The 22,561-nt window shown below is 38.6% G+C and overlaps 3 protein-coding genes across 5 annotated transcripts; 2 read left to right on the top strand and 1 right to left on the bottom strand.

Moving 5' to 3' along the window:
- The first annotated feature begins 393 nt into the window (after positions 1-393).
- LOC148727739 (uncharacterized) lies at positions 394-2,986 on the top strand. Its single transcript, XM_088762470.1, has 3 exons — positions 394-458; positions 1,228-1,454; positions 2,242-2,986. Exons 1-3 carry the CDS (start codon positions 431-433, stop codon positions 2,392-2,394), a joined length of 408 nt encoding a protein of 135 aa, XP_088618596.1. The 5' UTR covers positions 394-430; the 3' UTR covers positions 2,395-2,986.
- A 665-nt stretch (positions 2,987-3,651) lies between these two features.
- Positions 3,652-10,145, top strand: LOC111327316 (uncharacterized). Of its 3 annotated transcripts, none has more exons than XM_088725811.1 (7): positions 3,652-3,812; positions 4,821-5,343; positions 5,817-5,945; positions 6,158-6,268; positions 6,945-7,140; positions 7,897-8,173; positions 8,811-10,145. In XM_088725811.1, exons 2-7 carry the CDS (start codon positions 4,839-4,841, stop codon positions 8,985-8,987), a joined length of 1,395 nt encoding a protein of 464 aa, XP_088581937.1. In that variant the 5' UTR covers positions 3,652-3,812; positions 4,821-4,838; the 3' UTR covers positions 8,988-10,145. The 3 variants fall into 3 exon arrangements, with proteins under 3 accessions (XP_088581937.1, XP_088581935.1, XP_088581936.1); XM_088725809.1 differs by having other exon boundaries at positions 4,796-5,343; XM_088725810.1 differs by having other exon boundaries at positions 4,793-5,343.
- Positions 10,146-13,601: 3,456 nt separating this feature from the next.
- On the bottom strand, positions 13,602-15,977 carry LOC148727738 (pyroglutamylated RF-amide peptide receptor-like). Its single transcript, XM_088725654.1, has 2 exons — positions 15,706-15,977; positions 13,602-14,155 (listed from the first exon to the last, which is right to left on the bottom strand). Exons 1-2 carry the CDS (start codon positions 15,847-15,849, stop codon positions 13,850-13,852), a joined length of 450 nt encoding a protein of 149 aa, XP_088581780.1. The 5' UTR covers positions 15,850-15,977; the 3' UTR covers positions 13,602-13,849.
- Positions 15,978-22,561: the final 6,584 nt, after the last annotated feature.

Genomic DNA, 22,561 nt, shown 5'->3' with positions numbered 1-22,561 from the left:
TCTGCATGAGTATGAAAAACTGCGACCCAATCTTCCTCCTCTGTGCCCTTCAGTTTCCCCCTTCCTGTGATTCATACACATTCTCAGCTTCATTGAAAGATAACTGAATTATCAATTAGAGAGGTGACCAAGAAGTGTCTGAACGTTTGATTTCTGTATAACGCGGCCAACCTTTCTAACACCAGAGGATATGTTTTTGACACAAACATCAGTAAATCAAATCCCATTTTTTTGCGTGAGAACATGAACCAAAGTTCGGTTCGACTCAGCCTGAACATTGGACACAATGACTCAATGCACTTCCTTTCGAGCATCATCTGTCTCTTTTCTTAATTTTTAGTTACTCCGTTTTCGTATTTTGAATGCGTCATCGTCTGACTTTCTATTTCCGGAGTGTTTCGTTTTCAATCGTACCTTCTGAACCTTCTTGATGGCCCAGCGTAGCAGGAAAAACAAAGGTTTGCCATTTCTGATTTGCAATTTTCAAACTAGCAGATATCAGCAGAGTATTCTATTTTTTCTTTATCAAATTAAGGCGTGAGCTTTAAGTGGGAAATTTTTGGGTTCTTAGAGGAGAACCCCCGTCAGTGGTACCAGTTTTTGCCAACAGTTCGCCAATCTGTTGTTTTCATAATCAGCTTGAAAACTTGTTTTCCTTTGTGCGCTCCACTTTAATCAATGGGCTTCATCTCTATTTCAAGAACATTGAATCTTTCTTCAGAAGATTTCCGAAGAAGGTTAAAACAATGGAATTGCACTCATAGAGGTATCGGTGTGATAAGCCGGCAGATATCGCATTCAAAATTATTCAGTATTATTCAAATTATTTGCATTCTCGGTTTGCAGCGCTGGTGGGTTAAAACCTCGTTCAATGAGGCAATAACTTTTTACTCCCTTCTTATTAAAGTAATCTTGGATGACTGCAATTATCGTTTATTATTCCTGCTTAATCCGTGGATCGAAGGTGATCGCACAAAATCAATGAGCGATTGCTAGTCTCCGGTTTTCGTGCGGCGAAAATTGTTTTTACTGTTTAATGTAGTTTCCTCATTTTTGTTCGTTCGATAGAACATAAAATTGGAGAAAGGGACTTCTCGTGGTTCCGCAAGCCCTCAGAGCCAGGGGAAGCCTTCCCAACTAACCAAAGATAACGTTCTTATAATGAAATAATTAATTTGTTTATTCTAATTACTAAAATTTACACGCGCATCTCTTCGCGTCATAAAGGTAATTACGACTTTGTCAGAAGCTGCTTGAGACGTTTTCACGTAGTTCTTGTCAGTGGGAAGATTTCAAAAGTTTGCAAAGTTTGCACGATGAAGAAGTTTCTAATTGCTTGCTTTGGTCTTGGAATTGCAATCGGAGGAGGTTACTTGATGTACCGAAAATGGCGGAAGTACTCCTCAGAAGAAAGCGATGATGCTGACAACCAAAACGGTGATGGCACTACCCAGGTATAGTAACTCAAGAAATTTTAGACTAGCGCCAGTTTTTTTAGTACTTTCTACCTGGTCATTCGAATAGGCCTGGCGATTTAAGTGCTCGATCGACGCAAAGTGACGCCATAATTTTTGATCGTCTTTACGAATTCTTATAAAATTCCGAAACAACTCTGATGGATTAAAAAACAAACTTCTTAGAGCAGTTTTAATTAAAGACTCGAAATTGATCAGTGACTGCACTGGTTTTGCTTTACTTCGCCCTGTGATTGGTCCAGAAAACTCGCGCCACTCTATCCACCAATCAGATGCAAAATTGAAACAAATCATGGCTTGGCCGGCCGCGTTTTCCCGCACTTTAGGAAGTTGGCTTGTTTTATATGGCTGTGTCTCACAAGGACTGGGAACTACCGAATTCATGAATTTGATTGGCTGAAATCAACATTGAAAGCGGTCTAGATTTTCCCATCTAGACCGGTCTAGAAAAAAAAGGTACAAAGAATATAAAAAATTGACATATAAGACACAGCCATATAATAAACATCTTATTAACTGAGCTAGGTCGGTCTGTATGGGAGAATCTTGACCTCGGTCGCTGGTACAGACCTCACTGTGTTCGGTCTGTACTGGCGACCTCGGTCAAGATTCTCCGATACAGACCTCCCGCTCGGTTAATAAGAACTAATTTAAATGAAATCATTTTTCTTTTCTTTACCACACAATCAAAGAGCACTCTGTTAGCTAAAACCGACTAAAACGTTCTGCAACATGTCTAAGGTGACCTTCTTATTTTGTTACCAAGGATAGTGTACAATCCGCTGAACCTGTTAAAAAGACACAACCAAGTACCACAAATGGAGGCGGCAAAGACAAGCAATACAAAGCAAAGAGTAATACAAAGACTGGAAGCACCGCAAAGAATTTTGGGGGCCTCAAGTCTGGTTTTCTTTTGTAATGCTGTATATCTGCCACATTTAACAAAATACTTTACCGATTTTCAGCTTTGAATTTAAACCTTTTTAATTTTTTTGCTATATAAAGAAAAAAAAAAGACAAAAAAAGCCAAAAACGAAAAAAAAAATTTTTTTTGTTTTTTTAAGAAATTTGTCGGCATCAGAAAAGAGAGACAGGAACTTGATTTCATAAGAGATTTACTAAACAAAATATAAAATATATATTTACAAACAAAGTTAAAAAAGATGTTGAAAGAGGAAGAAGAGTAAGAATTATAAAAGGAAAATGTGATTAGAAATTTTTCGCAATGACAACGTTGTACAAAACAAAAATTTTAAAAGTTTAAAAACAATACGAAAAAATATAAAAGTAAAAAAGTAATGATAAAGAATTGCACGACAAGGAGAAGAAATGTAAAGATGAAAAAAAAAAAGAAAAATTGTACGAGAAAGAAAGCAATATATACATGAAACTTATTAACAAAATACTTTGAAAATACAAATACAAAACGATATAATGAAAAACATGAAATAAAAGGTAAAGTTTACAAATAAATTTTTGTCACGTTATTAAAAAGAATTTTTTTTTAATTTACATAGTTGGTTTGGACTAAGATTTACCCGCGAACTGTATATTTTCATCTCAGGGACACGTCATTATTTTTCGTACGTAGGGGGGGAAGTGGGAAGGGCGAAGGGGGGGAGAGGAGTTGGAGGATTTTGCATGTGTCACAATTCAATTAACTTGATCCTCCCATAAGGCTCTGTTATATTCTTATGATCCCCCTGACTGCAGTCAATTGCCAGTCATTTATCTACTGATGATTTGCCCTTTGCCATCTGATGGCGACGAATAACCCCTTCGTTCCCCCTGAAAACCGTGTGATCCTCACCAAAATCCTCCCCTCCCCCGTATAAATTATGACTGGTCCCTTAAATTACATCTCAGTACTAACAAAACGGGAAAGAAAACGACGAACTTCTGAAAAAAATGTTTGGAAGGCGCTTTAGAAAGACTTCAAAACCTCAAAAGTGATCTGGATTGGCAGACATCGTTGTGGGGTTACTTGAATGTTCCCTAGCTAGAGTTTTTCCTCTTTGAATCTCCCTCAATTTTTAACCCATACCTCCTGTCTGGAGATTTGTCGGCGTGGTCAACAGATCATGCCGTGAAACTCCCGTTCACTTCCGCTTCATTCAAACCCGGAAGTGAAAAAGCCAGCAGGTACAGGTGGTCAACGAGACGATGACTAAGAACCTGCAAGATTAAAATGGCGCCCCACTGGCGCTAAATCACAAGTTACACTTGTTGTTATTTATCTCTTTTATAATTGCTTTCTCGAGAGATTGGATCGAGACAGTACCTCTTTGTTTTGTCTCTGTCAAGACCATAATGAAGCTATGACGTTATGGCGAAAAGGTAGGATTTCAAACTTATATTTACGAATCAGGTCATTACAAATTAGTTTCATTTCAAAAATAAGTGTCTTCAAAATTATTTTAGAAATAGAAAGAGTCGCATGAAGAGACGGAGACAACTAGAGAGTGCTTATATATTCAATTTACAGCAGTTAAAAAGGAGCTATCATGATACATATATTCAAACGATTCATTTGAGAAATTCAGAGTGGCAGTTGTTTCTAACCCTCCATGTATCAAAGCATAAACATGTCTTCGAGTCTTGGGAATTCAGAGTTGATTCAACATTTTTGTGGTAATCAACTCATTCGGAAAACTCAATGTAAAATACACAAAAAGCTACGCGTATAGCACAGACAACTGACAACTTTCAAACACAACTGGTGGCAAACCAGCTGACAGACAGGGTATTAAAATTGTAAAGATATGATCATAGTTGTCGTCTGGTTTCTGCATTCGGATCTCAGCGCGAGTTTTCGACATGGGATGAATTTTAATTAGTTGTATGATATTTTTGGGATTTGTTATGCGACGACGAGCGTCTTTGGGAACATCTTCCCTACGGTAAGGCTTTGGTAAGGCCCATAAGGCATGCTGAGTAATTAATTTTTGACATAGATGTGGATTCTTCGTAGTCTCCCACGAGTAATTATCGTGGATCTTAAATTTTATTGCCACGTGTGTGTCTTTTACACTAAAAAGAAATGAGTCTGCTTTTTCAGTTTCGTTCAAATTTAGGACAACGGATTCATTTTGATACCATATATAATTAGTAATCAATAATCCAAACAATTTCTCAATAAGCGAGACGAGCCAAAAAATGTTATCTAAACTAGGAGTCTACGAATGGGTGAAAAATCTTTGTGAATTTGAAGAAGTCTAAATGCATTAGAAACTAAATAAAAACGAAAAAACAGCAGCGACAACAGTCTATTATTGATTGCAAAAAAACCTTTGAATTAAGACGTCTTTTTGATGCAGCAGGTATATAAACTGCTTTCATTCCTAGTGAGAAAAATCTGCTAGAATGGACAACACTCCAAACCAGATAGTAGCAGTGTTTTGCTTGTTCTTTATTTGTGGAAATCTCATTCTGGGACAAGACCCTTACGTGTATTTTGAGAAGAACTGGTGCCGAGAACGCACCCTTCGAACTGATTGGCGGACCTACACTCACTCGTGTCCAAGCTACTCGCGACATTGGGCTTATGAAATTTGGCCAGACGACTTCAAGACTCATCCGAACCTGAGTTTTATTTCAGGGGCGGAAATCAATCCTGCAGGACGTTTCAGCAAAGTATATTTACAGTCTGTGACAGTTCTGAACCGTATAAAGACGTTCGGTGGAGATGCGTGGCGCGTTAGAGTTCAGGGCCCCGCAAATCTTGTCGCTACCGTTAGCGATATGGAAAATGGTACATACGAGGCCAAGTTTTTACCCATGGAGCCTGGGACCTACTCCTTACAGATAATGTTAGACTATACCCTCTGTCACGGGCTTAAAAACCCGCCTCCTGATTGGTTTATGAGAGGTTTGACCATGTTTCTTGCATTTCGCGAGACCGATAATTATATAACCTTTTCATTATTGTGGAGGTTCGTAATGCATATTGCTTATTTTCTTGATTCTCCGAGAAATTAAGGTATCTTAAATAAGTTCGTGTTAGTTATACGCCAAAATTTTTAGCGTTAATTGAATGGTTATCCGCGTATTCAGTTACCACTACAAAACACTTTGGTGAAGGAGTGGAACCGATGTCCAAAATCAGGGATCCTAGGCCAGCTCGTACCTGATACAGTACCTCATTAAATAAGATTTTCGTGAATTTTAAATCTCATAAACTTCGTGATTTTGGGGAAAAATTGCAAAAATGTAAACCTCTCATAATATTGTCGCTGTTAACGTTTCACAGTCGCAATTGACGTCACTGAGCTTTAAAACAAATCAAGCACAAGTTAACATTTTCTAGAAACAAATTTAATATTGTTGTGATGAATTTTGCAGGCTGTCGACACGGATCGTTTCAAAGACCAGAAACACTAACGACATCAGACGACTACATCAATACACCGCTTTATTATGGAGCATATTTCACGGTCCAAGTTCCTCCTACCGTGCAAAAAGATGCCCAGTGTGAGTGATTGAGTTTCCCCGCAGTTCTACCTTTTGTCTTGTAGCGCAAATGAAAATGCTGGAGTATCTGAACTGTCTCAGCCCCCCCCCCCCAAAAAAAAAAAAACTCAATTTATCGACGATGTAGTACAAATAATATGAAGTCGTTTATTGAGTGGTTCTCCTTAATAATACCATGTTATAAATTTGAAAGTTTTTCTTTTTTCCAATAGACTTAGATTCTCTGTTTAGCAGCAGTACCCAATGGTGTAATGAGGGATGCACCCTTCTTGCGGACGGTTTTGGAAGATGGGTGAACAACAACTGGTCGCCCTATAAAACCTGTACGTTGACAAGCTTGTGTTTGAGTTGCCTACGCACAAAACAATTCATTTTGCATGAAATATGATCACAGCCTTGAAGGTCTTTCTTTCGCTCCTAAATGAATCGTGTAGATAAAGTAAGGTAAAGTAAGCTGATGAATCAAAAGGCCCATCTTGTCAGAGCTCACCGGTTTCTGTATGATGAAGGGGCCAGGAACATTGCTCCTCCCTTTCTATCCCCCGGACGAAGAACTCGTCCAATGAAAGGTTACCCTCCTCTCCCCCCAGCATTTTGTCAGGCTTCCTTGATGGTATTCCCCTTTTTCCTTGGAGGTGAGTGGCGCCTTGAAAGTAACGCAATCTGCCAAAAAAAAAAAAAAAAACAAGTAATGACCAGCCTGTTCAAGCCAGCGATTGTGACCCCCAGTCCCGCACGAAAAATCCTCTTGATTAACGAGTTTTTCTAGATATTTAAAACAATAGGTAATACACTCCATCTTAGCCCAAGCTGTACCTAACATTATTCATCCCAATGACCTCCTTCTAAAGTTATACATTTACTATATTTCCAAATAAAAGTTGTTCCTTTCTGGATTTCACCCATAAATAGCAACCAATCAGAGGATTAGAAATATTTCCGTAAAGTACGTCATATCACGTCATCATTTTAGGAACGTGTTGTATTTTCTTTTTCCAGCTGACTCCAGTGACCCGAGGTCAGGGCACAGGCAGGGATCTGGTGTCTTATGGATTTACGGCGACTCGCACAATCGACGGTTTCACGAATCAGTGCAAAACCGACAACTGTGTTCTCGTGTATTCCGAGCTTGTTATCATACCAATGTATGGGTCTACTGGCTGGGAACAGTGAGCTCAAACGAGGTGGATCTTTGGTAATGGAGGTATTCAATCTCGTACTCAAACCTCTTTCCTCCTTCAGACACTAGTAAGGGCTGGGCGAGAGCTTAAACAGCGCCGGATATTCTAGAGTTTTTTCGGGAGATTGCAGGCCATAGCAAGTTCAGCTTAGTAACACTTTTCTTTACATATAGGAATAATACTACATTCTAAATCTAAATCTAATCTAAATATCGTTATAGAAAAATTGTTTCATCTTTAAATATCGTTATGTCGGCAAAATCGTTTAGGACATCACGCCAGCTCTAATCCTTCAAATGTTCAAAATGTTTCAATCTTCAAATGTTCAAAATCCTAACAGACATCATCTAATTCATACGCCACCCTCCCAATCCCTGGCCCCTGTACCACTTCCACTGTTACATTTACAACAAAAGTAATAGATCTCAAACTCATTCTAAATATAGTCAGCTGATAATAAATGGATGTGATTAAGAATCAGATCCAGTGAGCCAATAAGAAATCGATATAGATACACGTGACAAGGAAAGAGCCCGCGAAAACGCGTGTGACCAAGCGGTGATTGGCTTTAGATTTTACTTTGTAGCTTTGATCGGTTGAGTAAGAAATGAGCTGGCGTGGTTGTCTTCTATTGGTCTTTAGATGAATTAACACCACGAAAGACACGACGGGAATGGACGAGCTGTGCTCGGAAATGACTACTGATAATCAAGGATAATTTGAGGTGAAGTGACAGCTTGTTTTTGTTTCTGTTTTTTTTTTTTTTTTAGTTACGGAGGTCATGACCTCAATGTTACACAAGTCCTGGAAGAATTGCGCTCAGTTGTAACCCAGCCATTAATGGATGAAGATAGCGCCTTGGTACTCAACACAGGAGTCCACCTCTTAAAAAGCACGAGCTTTAGAAATTATCAGAAGATAATTAAAGGTTTCATTCGTCTTTTAAGACAGAATTATCTAGGGAGGGTTGTTTGGAAGACAACACCCTCCCTCGGGAAACAGACAGAGCTGTACACAGGTTGTTGTCGACGCTTTCATACTGAACAGGTAAAGAATCTGTGCTCTCATAACCTCTTTATATCAAGGCGAAACTGCTTAAACTGATGTTTATTGACTTCAAGTTTAGCAAAATGGAAATAGAAGTTAGTGATTACTTGAACATTATGTAAAATTCGGTCTTTAAGTTTTCTATTGCTGATTTTCAGTCAGATGAAACGGGTTTAACTAAACGTGTTCTGCTAGTGTGAATGGGTCATTAGACTGATTATGTTGAAGGTATCCTCTGTTTCCCCGATGCAATGGCGACGGAGCGCGGAATGAAAAAAACACCCCTGTTCAAAATTCAAGACATCTGTGATACTTTAATTATCACACTGTTACCTCTAAAATGTCGCAGTGAAATTTGTATAATTCACGATGCCCAATTATAATTTGATGCCCAAATTATAATCCTCTTGTTCTTGCCCGTGCCAAGTCCCATCTCGTACAAATCTCTTGCTGTTTTCAACCGCCGAACCCGCATCGAAAGCAAAACGATTTATATTTACAGGCATTGCATTATAGGCTACGTTGCCACCTTGTTTTGTTTTGTTTTTTTCTGGTATACTTTTGTGTGTTCCTTTTTTTTTTTTTGTTTTCTTTTTCGATAGTTAGATTCTAAAACTCTGAAACTGAATTTTTACAGCGAATTAAGCTGTTCAACGCTTACGCCATGAAGAAAATGTGTGAAGCTGGTATCCCTATCTTGGATGTCTATCAGATGAGCGCAGCATACCCAGGAGGCACTATTGACGGTGTTCACTTTCCACCATTTGTATTCTACCCAGCAGAAGATGCCTTAGAGAGATACTTTATGAGATGATGTTACTCCATCAGCTTTAGCTCACCATAGCGATAGTTCCCCCTTTATATTCTTTTGGTGACGACTGATCCCCCCTCCGTTTACTGACATCATCCCCTCCCCCACCCCCCTGGTGATAATAATTATAAGTTCTAAGTGCGTCATTTTTCCTCTTTGAATTATTTACTGTTCTTGAGTAAGCGATAAATCTGTTGCATATGAACTCACTAAAAGAAAAGGAAATACAGCCATAGTCTTCGGAGAGTCAAATTATTCCCAGAAAGGAAGATCAAGTAGTGTCCGATCCTCAGGTTACGGGGAGTTTACTCCACAGCCGGGAGAGGGCCAGGATTTCGCTCGTTGATGGCAAGATCCCTGTTTTGTGGTTCTGCAACGGCAGGAACAACTCTCACAATAGAACAGCGTATTATTTTCTTCATCTTGTCTCGGAAGCTATAGTTCAACAGCGCGTACATGAATGGATTGGCCGCAGAATTGAATAGAACCATTACGTTAGCGGTCACAAGAGGACTCAGTTGATAGGAGGTAAAATATTTCAAGGTGTAAAGTACTTGAATCGTTCCCCAGCATATTGCAAAGATGACCGTGACTGCGACAACCATCAGGGTGACTCGCTTACGGACTCTCAGCACACCCTGTTTTTTGATAAATACGAGATTTATTTAATAAAGATAGATTAACAAACTAACATGCAACCTCTCTCACCTTGTCTATAAATAACGGAGTCGATCTTACCACCGGCTCACAATGTGTATTACTTTCCTGTTAACAAGGTAATGGATCATAAGGTCGGAAAAAATCTTCGTTCCAGCAACAGATTTATTGTCTACGAAGAATGAGGCGCAATTTCAGAGTGGTTTGAACTCTCACAGCGATAAGAACAATCAGGGTTCAGTCTCCCAATTGTTGAGGCGAAGTGTCTCATAACTTGAGCAGCGGCTGGTCATCGAGCCTAGTTATCAGTTTTAGCCACATAAAATGCACAATAGAAAAATTTGGGCCATTCGTTATGGCTAGAACTTGCCTGGGTAATTAATCGTGTTTCGATAATGACTTAAATGAACTATCTATTTACTCTTCACCAATAGCCACTATTATGCCTTATTATGATTAATGCCCTGTACATGTAATAAAAGTAGGAGTTTTCAAAGCTGTTGTGAAATGTTTCTATTCGATAGTCTCAAGATCTATGACCAAATTAAGGGACTGTGTGGATTTTCCATGAGATATTCGTCTTTGAATTTCATAGAATCATCGTTAGACATTTATTTAATCTTCTCTCATACTCTTACTTTTTGATGATTAGTGATCGCCTGAACACGAACGCTGATCTGTGGCCTCACCCATAAGGTGTACAGGACTCTTGAGTACAGCACGAACATCAACGACATCGGGCCAAAGACAACAACGACATTGATATACATGTTATAAGCCTTGTACATCCAATCCTTGGGGAAATTACTCGTGCAATCACCCTTTTCGCTCAGTTTGGCGCCTACGAATATTGGGATGTTGCTGATTGATGCGTAGGTCCAAGCCGCAATTATTATCACCTAGACACATTAGAAACGGTTCATATGAGTGAATCCGAAGACATATCGAAAGACAATATTTTTGTTGATGCAAATTTTTATGGGGACATACCTTCACTTTGCGGATTGTGAGTCTCCGTCTGTTGCCGATTGTTTCCAAAACTGCGAAATATCGTTCGATAGAAATTGCAACCAGAGTAAAAATCGAGCAAACTGCTGCAACCCAACCGAAAGTTGCCCCTGTAATCAGTCTGCATAAAACTGTACCCGTCAGGCCACGCGGGTGAGTCAGGTTGAGAGTCACAATAAATTCGAGTGAGATAAACACTGCAAAGAGAGCATCTGCCACAGCCAGGTTGAAAATGAGCAAGTTAACCGGAGTCCTGTAATTTTAGAAAAGGGTGCACTATAACTGAGTTAGGCAACAAGTTTAGAAGCCGAAACATCTTTAAAGTTGAGCACCATTTGGCAAAATTCAAACCATCATCAATCCCCAAAATCTCTCTGAATTTAATTGTCATGAACTCTATTGATGATATTTCATAGAGTGTACAATTTTTTTTAGTTTAAAGCGGCCTGGCTTTAAATTACGAAGAAAATAACGATAAATATTGAGATATTTATACCATTTTGCCATGTGGTGACATCTTGTGCCTTCAACCTTTAATTGTGTGTTGACTGTAAGTCAACCAGAGATACACATCTGGTCAGGTAAAGTTTAAAAATCTAGACGCACACTCTTTTTGTTGGAGGAATGATCTTTCTCATTTTAGCGTATAAGCATGAATACTGCAGTTTTTCGAACTTGTACCTCATAGTCCGATGTTTCAATATCAACGCACAGACGAGAGAATTTCCCACGATATTCACAGCCACAAGTAGAAACAGAATTGTTGTTATGGTTACTTCAAGTGACATCCTAGAGGGCTGTAGACAATAAAACCTGTCTCTGTGTTCAGGGAAAATGAACAAATTAATAAATAAATATAAGAATCGTATGATATGTTAAACCATCAAATGAGGTATACATATATTGTACTCGGCCAGGGATATTGCATTAAGTCAAGCTATTACAATAACTGCTGTTCATCTCTTCGCGATTATTTGATCTTCAATGTTTCTTTTGCCCACCAATTGATTAATATTTGCTGTAGTTTCTTTGAAGTTTTCCCCCTGATTACGCTAGGTATGGTACAATGAAATATATTCAAATCGTTTGCGATTCTGTCCGATTAATATAAAAGCTTGAATATAGAGCTTGTTGCTAGAGAACAGAACAGCTAAACTGTCGTTGCTTTTTTGTTGTTGTAGTCAGTTCTTGATAACCGCAACCTTAGCTGAGTCGATCCTCTCGCAAACTCGAATCAAAATGCAACTTCGCCTCACAGAAACATGCATTGCAGACCTCTAGATAACTAGAATATCCCACTGGTTCGAACTAAGTGGCTTTCACTTTATTAGCATGAACGAGATTTGCAAAATTGGGGAAACACTGCCGGAATAACTTACCTAAATGAAATCGGCTGCTGTTTTAACATCCGAACTTGCTCTACTTAGCTTAACCGCGTGCCACACAATATCGATATACATTGGCTTCACACCAGAAGCTACGTCAATTCCAAGTAAAGCACTTGACTCAAGTGCATTTAAAAATCTCAATTCTTGCTGACTATGTTTTACTCACAGAGTTTTTATGTGTTCTGTCCTTTGATCTGAATCGTGCCACCGCCACACATCGCTTTCACTTAGCTTTCTTTTCCTCTTAGCAAAGTGTCCTCTCACTCAACCAAGGTGTATTTCAGACTCTCAGCAGCGAACTTCGACTTCATTGAACTGCAACTTATCCCCTAGCTGGTAGTGTTCGTGGGTAAAATGAGGTGAATCCTGTAATCTGATCGGCCACTCGAGCGGGAAAAATGGGCCCATCTTGCTCGCTCGGGAATTGCCTGCTTTCCGCGCAATTAAAAAATATTGTGAAGCAGACTTAAGACTTCCTACTTTTTGACAATATTATTAATGTCGGCGATGAAGTCGCAAATAGTGTCAGATGACAGTCTAACAAAGAAAACATAAACTACTCTCGCGGGCCTATTGTAGCATAAACTGACAGTTGACTCTCAAAAAATATCAAGTCCTTCTTACAAAATATAGCAAAAACTTTTTTCTTTATAAAATGAATCCTGTATTTTCCAAACTCGTTCGGTTAGGATGGCTAGATATTAGCCTTACGGTTTTTTTTTCTCTATAATTTTTCTGTTCCATAAAAACGCAAAAAAAAACTCGGTTAATATCCAGCCATATTGACCAATGAGCTTGGTCAATGTAATAACGCATACATCACGAACGGAAATGCATGGGAGTGCAACGTTTAGAGGCAACTTTAGCTAATGTGCCCTGTCAAATTTGTGAAGTATATCATAGAATGTGAAGCATCAAAGAGTGAGAGGAGATGAGAAATCAAATTCCTCTCATTAAGAAGCACTCAGAAAAACTTTTAAAAGTAGATAGTACTTTAATTTTAAACCATCAGCATTCAGTTCATTCATATCTTTATCGAGATACGAAGCACTTGAAAAGTTCTGAGTGAGTTGCATCAGTAAAACACTCTTTTAAGTCGTGAACTGAACTTTGAATGCTACCACAAGGTAAAAAAAGGAAATTTGGTTTTGTAATCCAGGGAGAAATTATAAATTACTCACGAATTTTTTTCTAACTTCCCCAAATGAGCGATTGGCACAATAAGACGTATACCATATAAGTGGCGAAAGGTAACGAGCCGCCACTGATATTAATGTGACTTCGCTGACATCTGGACAAGCAACAGACAAAACAGCATCTTGATTTGCAGGCACGGTTAAAATGCTGCGTTCAAACAGAAGCGGCAACCCTTTTTGTCTTTGTTGGTGGCACAGGTCTCCTTCAGTAGCGAGTTGACAAATTAAGGTCGAACATGAATAAACCTGGATTATTTCATCGTTGTTTTACTAAGCTCTTGGATTAGCGGACAACTTTTAATTAGCAACGGGTTTACTTTAGAAGTAAGGACAATTATTAATGTCGGATTTGATACACTGAGACGAACAGTGTCCAAGCTTTGTTTTATTGTGATCGTTGGTGAGTTTACACACCACTCAGAACACTTGAGCTACAAAGGGATTGCTTTTACTTTTCTTTACTTGGCTCTGTAATTGGTCCAGAAGACTCATTTTATGTACCAATCAGATGCAAAAATAAAGCAGGGGAAAGAGGGTCAGGTTACTTTCCGGAAAGTTCAGATGAGTGAGTGTTCGATGCTTGGTTTGAAGCAGTCGGAAGAGAAACAGGAATTCGCTAGTTGATGGGATGATCTGTGCTCTGAGGCTCTGAAACTGCAGCAATAGCTCTCACTTTAGAACAGCGAATCATTCCCTTCATCTTGCCTCTGAAGTTATGGTTTAGCAGCGCATACACGAATGGATTGACAGCAGAATTGAACAGAACCATTACGTTGGCAATGGCGGTCACAACAGGACTCAATTGGTAGGAAGTAAAACGGGCCAAAGTGTAAATCACTTGGATCGTTCCCAAGCAGATTGCGAAGATGACAGTGACTGCGACAACCATTAAGGTGACTCGCTTACGGACTTTTATCACACCCTGAGTTTTGAGAAATACAAGAAGTAAGATTTGTTTAATAAAGTCAGACTAATAAGCTAACCTACAACTCCGCTCACTATGCCTTAAACAGGTGTATGTGGAATTACTGACTTACACTGTGGATTCTTTCCAAAAAGGTTCTGCGTATTATATTCATTATCTTTTACAGATAATGAATCTAATGCCTAACCAATTTTCTCCCTCTAGAATTCACCAACAGCCATCTTTAAGTCTAATCGATAGCTTTTCACAAATAAATATTTTTCAAAACTGTGGTTGAATTATTTTAGTATACCCTCAACTGCAAAAACGTTGACCCTACAAAGCGTAGGCAATGATCGATAAAACCTAATGACTTTCTAGGTACACATGTGCATGATGACCACAATCAGTTGCGCGTTGTTAATGATAGAAACCATTTAAGCTTTCTCAAGAAAAAGAGAATTATCAAAAAATTTTTTTTTAATAAAGAATGAAAAAGTAACGCATTGATTATGGAATTGTGCGAACATTTCTTATAAAGCTGTTGGGTCTCATCGTTCACGGATGATGCTTTTTAGGGGTCAACGTCCTTGAAATCGAGTGTATTTAACAATTATTCCACGAGCGCGCGTTGGATATGAGATGATGGATAGCCAACGAGGCGCGTAGCGCCGAGTTGGCTATAATCATCTCATATCCAACAAGCGCGAGTAGAATAATTGTTTTATTAAAAACGCCCCCAAGAAATTATTATTTTGTAAGAAGAAGCCCGACTTTTTATTTAGCTCCGTTTTGATTTTAAGCTGACGCGTACGCTTACCATATTTGTAGATTGTGGTATATTGGCTCATATACCATAATGGCTAAGCCAATAAAAAGTTTTGAATTGCATTATCCAATGATCCAGTTTTTAATAAACTAAAATAGTGGATAGCGTTGAAGACGCGCTCTGATTGGCAGCTCATACTCCAAATATCCTTTGCTATTCACCTCTGAGCAACACGCCCGGGATTTGCGCCTGAAATTATTGTATTTGTTGCAGGAATAAATGAGTTAAAATAATCTTTCTGTGCTAGATTATCTTATTGTTATGCTATACAACTGTTCACCGAGGTGGAGGTAGCTAACTGTGGATATTTAGCTCGTGAACATCCCACGCTGTAAACGGTAGGCTGTTCGTAAACATTTTTCCATACGTTGAAAATATATTTGAAGGATAATAAACACAATACCGATCCACTTGGCGCGAAAATACGCTGGTATGTTTGTCCTTGGACATTCTTTGTTCCTCAAAACTCACAGTTTTTCTTGAGCTGCGCTCTCGGGAAACTGTTTACATGTCGGAACAGAGAACGTCCGGTCGAGGACAAATATCCGTGCATATTTTCGCACCAAATGGAGGTTATTGTTTCCTTAGCCACCTCAACCTCGGTGAATAGTTGTCAACAACTCGGGAGTTCCAAGATACATAAATGAATGTACTGTGTATATTTTCTATGTGATATACGGCCATTATGTTCCACAGAATCAACGTTACACGTTCAATTAATGTTCTCTAATGTTCTTACTTTTTGTTGGCCTGTCATTGGCTGAACAGTGTTCCGCGGCTTCACCCACAAGGCATACAGGACTCTTGAGTACAACACGGACATCACCAATAGGGGAATCAATACAAGAACGACATCAATATAAATGGTATAAGCCTTGGGCATCCAATCCTCGGGTAAATCTTCCCTGCAATAGTTATTTTCGGTCACTTTCAAGCCAGCGATTGTAGGGATATTACTGATCCACGCATAGACCCAAGCGACAGCTACTATCACCTAGAATGAGTATGTACAATTAAATGGGCAAAGTCTATATTCGAACCAAGGGCGCATTCACCCCGTACATGTGCTGCTAATAGGGACTTTAAGCAAACCACGATGGCTACGGCAACGAGAACGAGGAAAAACAATAGATTTAATTGGCAGAACGATAGCCCAGCAAGTGCGTTTTGAAACTTTGTACATATCTTAGCCGTCCTTTGCAAAAGAACAACGTGAAGTCACCAAAATTTGCGTCGTCTGCGAAGCGAGACCGCGGCGGCAAATTACTTTAATTTACATTTGGAACTGAACGTTACATTTATGCGTTATGTTGAGTTTGAGGTCTGGCACCCAATGAGACGGTAAACACATGCAGCCATTTTCAAAATTCTAACTAAAAATAGAAACTCATTTTTTAATGGACGTCTTCCGTGGCGTTGCCGTCCTGACTGCTTAAAGTCCCTAATTTGATTGGGACAAACCTTCACTTTACGGTCTGTGAGTCTCCACTTCATGCCATTTGGATCCAAAACTGCGAAATATCGTTCGACAGAAATTGCAATCAGAGTAAGAACTGAGCAAACTCCTGCAACCCAACTGAAAGCCCCCCCCGTAATCAGTTTGCATAAAATTGTACCCGTCAGGCCACGCGGGTGAGTCAGGTTGAGACTCACAATAAGTTTAGGTGTGATAAACACAGCAAAGAGAGCATCTGCCACAGCCAGGTTCAAAATGAGTAAGTTAACCGGAGTCCTCCTGTAATATTGAGAAAAAAAATCCAGTAACGCAACAAGTAAAATAGTCAAAACATCTGGTAAAATTGGACCCCATTTGCTAAAATTCCAACACTATCAGTGATAGAACTTTCTCGGAGTTTGACGACCTCTAGTGATTATTAATCATAGAATGTACAATCACTTTAGTCTATATCGGCCCTATTTGATCAAAGAAAAAATATCTATCAGAAGTAAAAGCTTTAATTACATTATGTGGATACATTCTGCGCTTTTGCAAAAGTAAACGATGGAACTTACAATTGCTTGTTGAAAGTAATTCAAATATAGAAACTCGACATCTAGAGTAAACAATTTAAGATCATTATAAGATAAACAACGACCATGTACTTTTCACAAAGATCTAGACACAAACTCTTTTCATAAGAAATACGACTTTTATCTCACGCACTGTGGTTTATGAGCGAGTTGTACCTGATATCTCGGTGTTTCAAAATCATCGCACATACGAGAGAATTTCCCATAATATTCATTGTCACAAGTACGAATAGAATTGTTGTTATTGCTATAGCAAGAGGCATCTTTCATAGCTGTAGGCCACAAGAGCTTGTACTGTGATCTAGACGAAAGAAAAAATGAATAAAGAACGAACGAAAGAAAGAAAGAGTACAGGGTTAGTCCTATGGAATATATTCCGTGCCAACTCGAGGCGTATCATATATTTATTTATTAATTATATCCGGGTGAGTCCATCCTTATAAAACAGTTGCTGTTCATCTCTTCATGATTTGAAATTCAGGAGATAGTTATGACAATGATTTCTTTGCCCAAAAATTAATAATCACTTCCTGTAATTTCTTTGAATTTTGTTTTTGTCTTATTACATTATATGACTTGTAATATTCAATTCGTTTCTACGACAAAGTACTATAAGAGCTTTAAGCTATAAAGCTTGTTGTTGCACAGACGGCCCAAGTGTACTCTGTGTGATTTTCGGGTTTAAAGGTCATTATCGGGAATAACTATTTTAAAATCGAATTTTAAGCGTAAGCATGGGCCTTAAAAAAAGGAAAAATTATCAAAATATTGCTTTCCTCATTGTTAGAAGCGTCAGTTCCCGATAACTCGAACCTTCGCTGAATCGCTCCTAGCGCAAACCAGAACCAAATTGTGACTTCACTTTACTAAAAAACTAATTTCGATATGATGCTCTAGGTAACACGGATTCATTCGCTCTATTTACATGGACGAGATTTGTAAATCTGGGGAAACACCGAGTTACTTACCAAAAATAATGTTTTCTTCAAAGTGGCTTCTGTTTCCACCACCGAACTTGCTACATTGAACTTAACTAGATGTCGCACAATATAGATATGCCATGTGTATATTGCAATCAACTCAAGATAATCATTACTTATACTGGAAATTTCAAGACCTCCTAATAAGCCACCAGATTCACCTCTTTGGCACACGGATTAGTGGTTTTCTTAGTGCATCTCTGCTATACTTGTCTCTTTTGGCAATAGGAAAATAAAAGCTAAAATCAGGTTTAGTAAAGGTTTGATTGGAATTGAGTGAGGCACTTCAACACTGCTTCAAGTGCCGGCGATGACAACATGGAGAAAATCCTAGTAGAATTCGCTCATTAAAGAAGATTTTGAAAGTTTTTATTCAGTAGACAGCATCTGAAAGGTTAAAAAAAAAAGAAAGTCCTTATATTCCAAATAGTGTTTTCCGCTTCTTTTGCAATTACGTACATTCAATTATAGAAAAAAATTTGTGTAACAAAATGGACACCTGATTAATATCTCATAGGCAAGTGCCTAAAATGTTATTACCGTCAATCCGTTTGACAATTTTAGAAATTGTAAGAGGAAGGTATTTGAGAAACATTGCGAAGAACAGCATGAAAATAAAGGCTGGAAGAAAGCCGAGTCCCCATATTTGAGCGCTGTTATTAATTTCCGGTGTGATTCAGTAACTCTGCGCTTTTGATTTTCAATGGGTATTTGAACACTTGAGGACTGCTAGCTAGTTCTTGTGTGAAGGTGCATTTGGGCGAAAGGATGAAGAATTAACGAAACATGGCTTGTCTCAGGATGAAGTCTCTTCAGATGTAGATTTCCTTTTCTACTCAATTATCATCTCTGCCTTTCAGAAAAATAAAAAAGCAAGTAAATTATCGACTTTTGTAGTTTTTAAGCCTCAGATTTTTTTTCTGTAATCCAGCCGTGCACAAAAGTATCTTGAAAACCTATTCACATCCGAGTCAGGCAATCGTCAAACACGAAAAGCTTTCTTCTCAGATGTGCCATATAAATATGCCAAGTTTCCTATTGTTGACTTTGCATCTGAGCATTAAAAAAGATTTATTTCGTGAGACTAGTATATGATATGCTCTGGTTCATCTTTTTCTTGGGCAGAGAGATTAAAAAAAAAAAAAAAAGAAAGAAAGCTGTTTAATTTATTTCAACTAAATTTTGGCTATGAAAGACATTTTTCTTGAAGATACATTTTTCAGATGTGAGCCCATGGGGGGGTACATATTCCCTTGATGCCTCAATCTTTTTGGATTTTATCCCTTGTTCCCCATCAATAAAACCCTTTGTTCCCAAAAATGTCTTTAGCTCATGTTCCCTTGATCCCGAAAATTTTTGCGCTGTTCCCTTGATCCCCAAAAATGTTTGTCATTGTTCCCCAAATTTTTTTTTTATATCTTAAGGGCTTGGAAAGTTAGAAAATATATATTACTAAAAGTAGATCGGTGTTCTCTTGTTCCCAAAAATCTACTCAAGAGTTCCCTTGTTGCCTGAAAATAATTTGAAAATATCCCTGTACCTTAAAAAAATAAATGTTCCAGTTCCCTCGTTCCGTAAAACCCCTGGGAGGGGCTCAAATGTGTCATTCTGATGACACCAATTTTTTCCAGAACGGTTTTGCTTCTGGTATCGTTCGAAAAAAAAAAAAAAGGATTTTGGGCGCTCATTTTATCGGGTAGCCGAACTTAAGAATTTAAAACATGAGGTTGATAACTGAAAAACTGACTTCATTATTCAGCCTTTTTTTCTTTTACAGACTTACTCATTTGATTACCTGGTTATCACGTAACTTTAAAAAATATCTTGTGTTGTTTTGAAAAATTCAAGATTTAGGTTTATCACACCGAGAAATGTGATAAATCTATTGAAATTCAAATTCTAATTTTAATTTGATGAGTGCTGGTGTGCACGCGTGTTTGTGTATTCTTGTATATATTTTAAAATTGCTCAGAAACTACTTCATAAGTTACATGCAGTTGAAATATTAAATCAATCAAAACCTTTTAAATACCTGTTTTTTCTGTTCGCCTTTACAATCTCTGCCCTTCTGTCAATGTTTAATTCTGTTCTGGGTTGAGATTAAACGGATTTTATCAATTTGAGAATATTGATGAGCTCTCTTGACAGGATCTTCACTGATAGTTTTTAGCTGTATACAGTCGAACCTGAATTAAGGGGTCATCTACGTGGGGAAGCGGATAGTGCTAAAAATAGGTTCACCAGCAAATCATCGAAGATAGACATGGTGGAATAAATTTTACTAGAAAGATTACTCTTAGTTCTATTTTGGTGGTTCCACTAAACATAGCCGTTCTGTTCGGGTTGGACACATAAAGCGGCGAAGATGTCGAAAAATAACAGAACAGCGCTTCGACCAACGAGTTTTAATGACGGCGAGGAACACCAATATTTACAAAAAGATCTGGTCACCCTTCCATCAAAGATTACGAGACCAAGGGAGCCGTAAAAACCACATGATGAAGGGCGGTAAACGAAAGAAAAGGAACAGTTTTACGAGGTTGCCTATTTACCGAGTTAGGATTTCGAGTTGGATCTCGAGTTGGATTTTCGAGTTAGATTTTCGAGTTGGATTTTCGAGTTAGGATTTTCGAGTTAGGATTTTTTGGCGGGATTGTTTTGGCGAATTTTTTTTTTTTGGTGGGGTTTCCAATAAATTTTCAGTGGTTTTACACAAGGTACTTTTTCGGTGGTGTTGCATATCTCAAGATGGAGGAGAACGAGGATTGCAGATCAGTAAGGGCAATCTTGTTTTATCTATCCTAGTATTGCTTTCGTAATTGTATTTTGACTGGAAACAATAGCTGACACTTCAATGAATGCTTTTAGTTATGAATTATTCATTAACTTTTTACTGTCTGTTCATTTGCGTGTCGAATCGGCCAGGGTTTTAACCATTAAGATCTTTCGTAAAATAATGTTTGATTTCAAGAGAATTGTACACCAGAGAATTGCACATCGAGCCGGTGCACTTTAAACAGAAGGATGGGTACAACTGTGGAATTCACATTTTTCTCGTAAGTAGCTAACTCACTCTGCACCCACAAGCGACATTTAGTTTTAAGTTTAATACAGAAGTCACCATTCTCATTAAATCATGAGGTGTTAAGGTACGAAATCTCTACTCTCATAAGATAACTAGCATTACCGTTCGACAGGCTAACCGCTGGAAGAAGTGCATTCGATCAAATATACCTTAATAACCGATGGTTTCTGCCTCAAAAGGAATTTAACGGAGTATTGCATATTATTCACTCATTTTTCCCAATGACTGATTGTTATTTTCGATCGTTTCTTTCAGCTTGCAAGATGTTTGTGCGAAGAATCCTCTATGGATGCAGCTGAGTTTTGACATAGCAACCGATCGAACGTGCACTTGGAGGTAAACTTGGAACTTATACTCCCAAATAGCTGGGCTAACGCTGGGAGATGTAGAATAACTGATTAATAGTGCTAATAATCTACAACAAATATGTAAAGTCTAAAAGAAACAATAAATGTAAATAGTTCAAAATATTTTCAGGTGGTTCGGGGTCTTCATGTTTTGAATGTCCCTATGGCTAATGATTTAAAAGAAGTAATGTTCTCAGCTTGGACTGTTTGAGTTGACAGTTTATTCCATACCGAACAGTCCGCACAAATGGAGAATAACTGTGCGCCAAAACACTTGAGTGGGGCTGGAGCATGGCATGTTGGATCCTTGGTCTAGGAGCTGGTTGGATAGAAGATGGGAATTCAAGATCTATGAGATTGTTATTGATTTTACAAAAAAGAGTCACTTGGGCCAGCAAACGTCTGGATTCCAAGGAGTCCCAACCAAGTTGATTTACAAGATCTTGTGAGTTTGTAGATCTCTTGTGATTATGCGCGACGAAACGAGCAGCCCGTCGCTGGACTTTTTCGATAGTTTCAATGTCCCTGTTTATGTGTGGATTCCAGGCAGCAGTTGCATATTCTAGTAAAGGTCGAATAATTGCTTTGTAGGCTCTTTCCTTGACTTCAGGCGTACACGGTTGTAAAGTCCGTTTGACCAGCCCGAGAGCCCTATTGGCTTTGTTGGAAGTTTTATCACAGTGTTCTTTCCAATTTAGCTTCCTCGTTAATCTAACACCCAGATAATCATAGGAAATTACATGTTCCAAGACCTGACTATGCATGTAATATGGTAGTATGACAACGGTTCGCTTGTTGGTCAAGGAAATGTGGTAGCATTTCTTAACATTAGACTCCATCTGCCAAAGACAGGCCCATGAAGTTAGTCTGTCAAGGTCTTGTTGAGGGATAAGATGATCCGCAGGCGATACAACCTGTCGGTACATAATGGTGTCGTCAGCAAAGAGTCTAATATTTGACTTGATGTCACCCACGATGTCATTTATGTACATCAAGAAAAGCGTGGGGCCTAAGACAGACCCTTGTGGAACACCTGAAATAACCTTGCACAGGGTAGAGTGTACGCCGTCAGTGGCACTGACACTTTGGGAGCGGCTGCTTAAGAAACCCTTTATCCATAATAAGGTTTGGCCTTGAATACCATAGTGACTT

The sequence above is a fragment of the Stylophora pistillata genome, chromosome 6 (assembly GCF_964205215.1).
Source record: "Stylophora pistillata chromosome 6, jaStyPist1.2, whole genome shotgun sequence".
Classification (NCBI taxonomy): domain Eukaryota; kingdom Metazoa; phylum Cnidaria; class Anthozoa; order Scleractinia; family Pocilloporidae; genus Stylophora; species Stylophora pistillata.
This window is presented reverse-complemented; position numbering and strand designations above follow the sequence as displayed.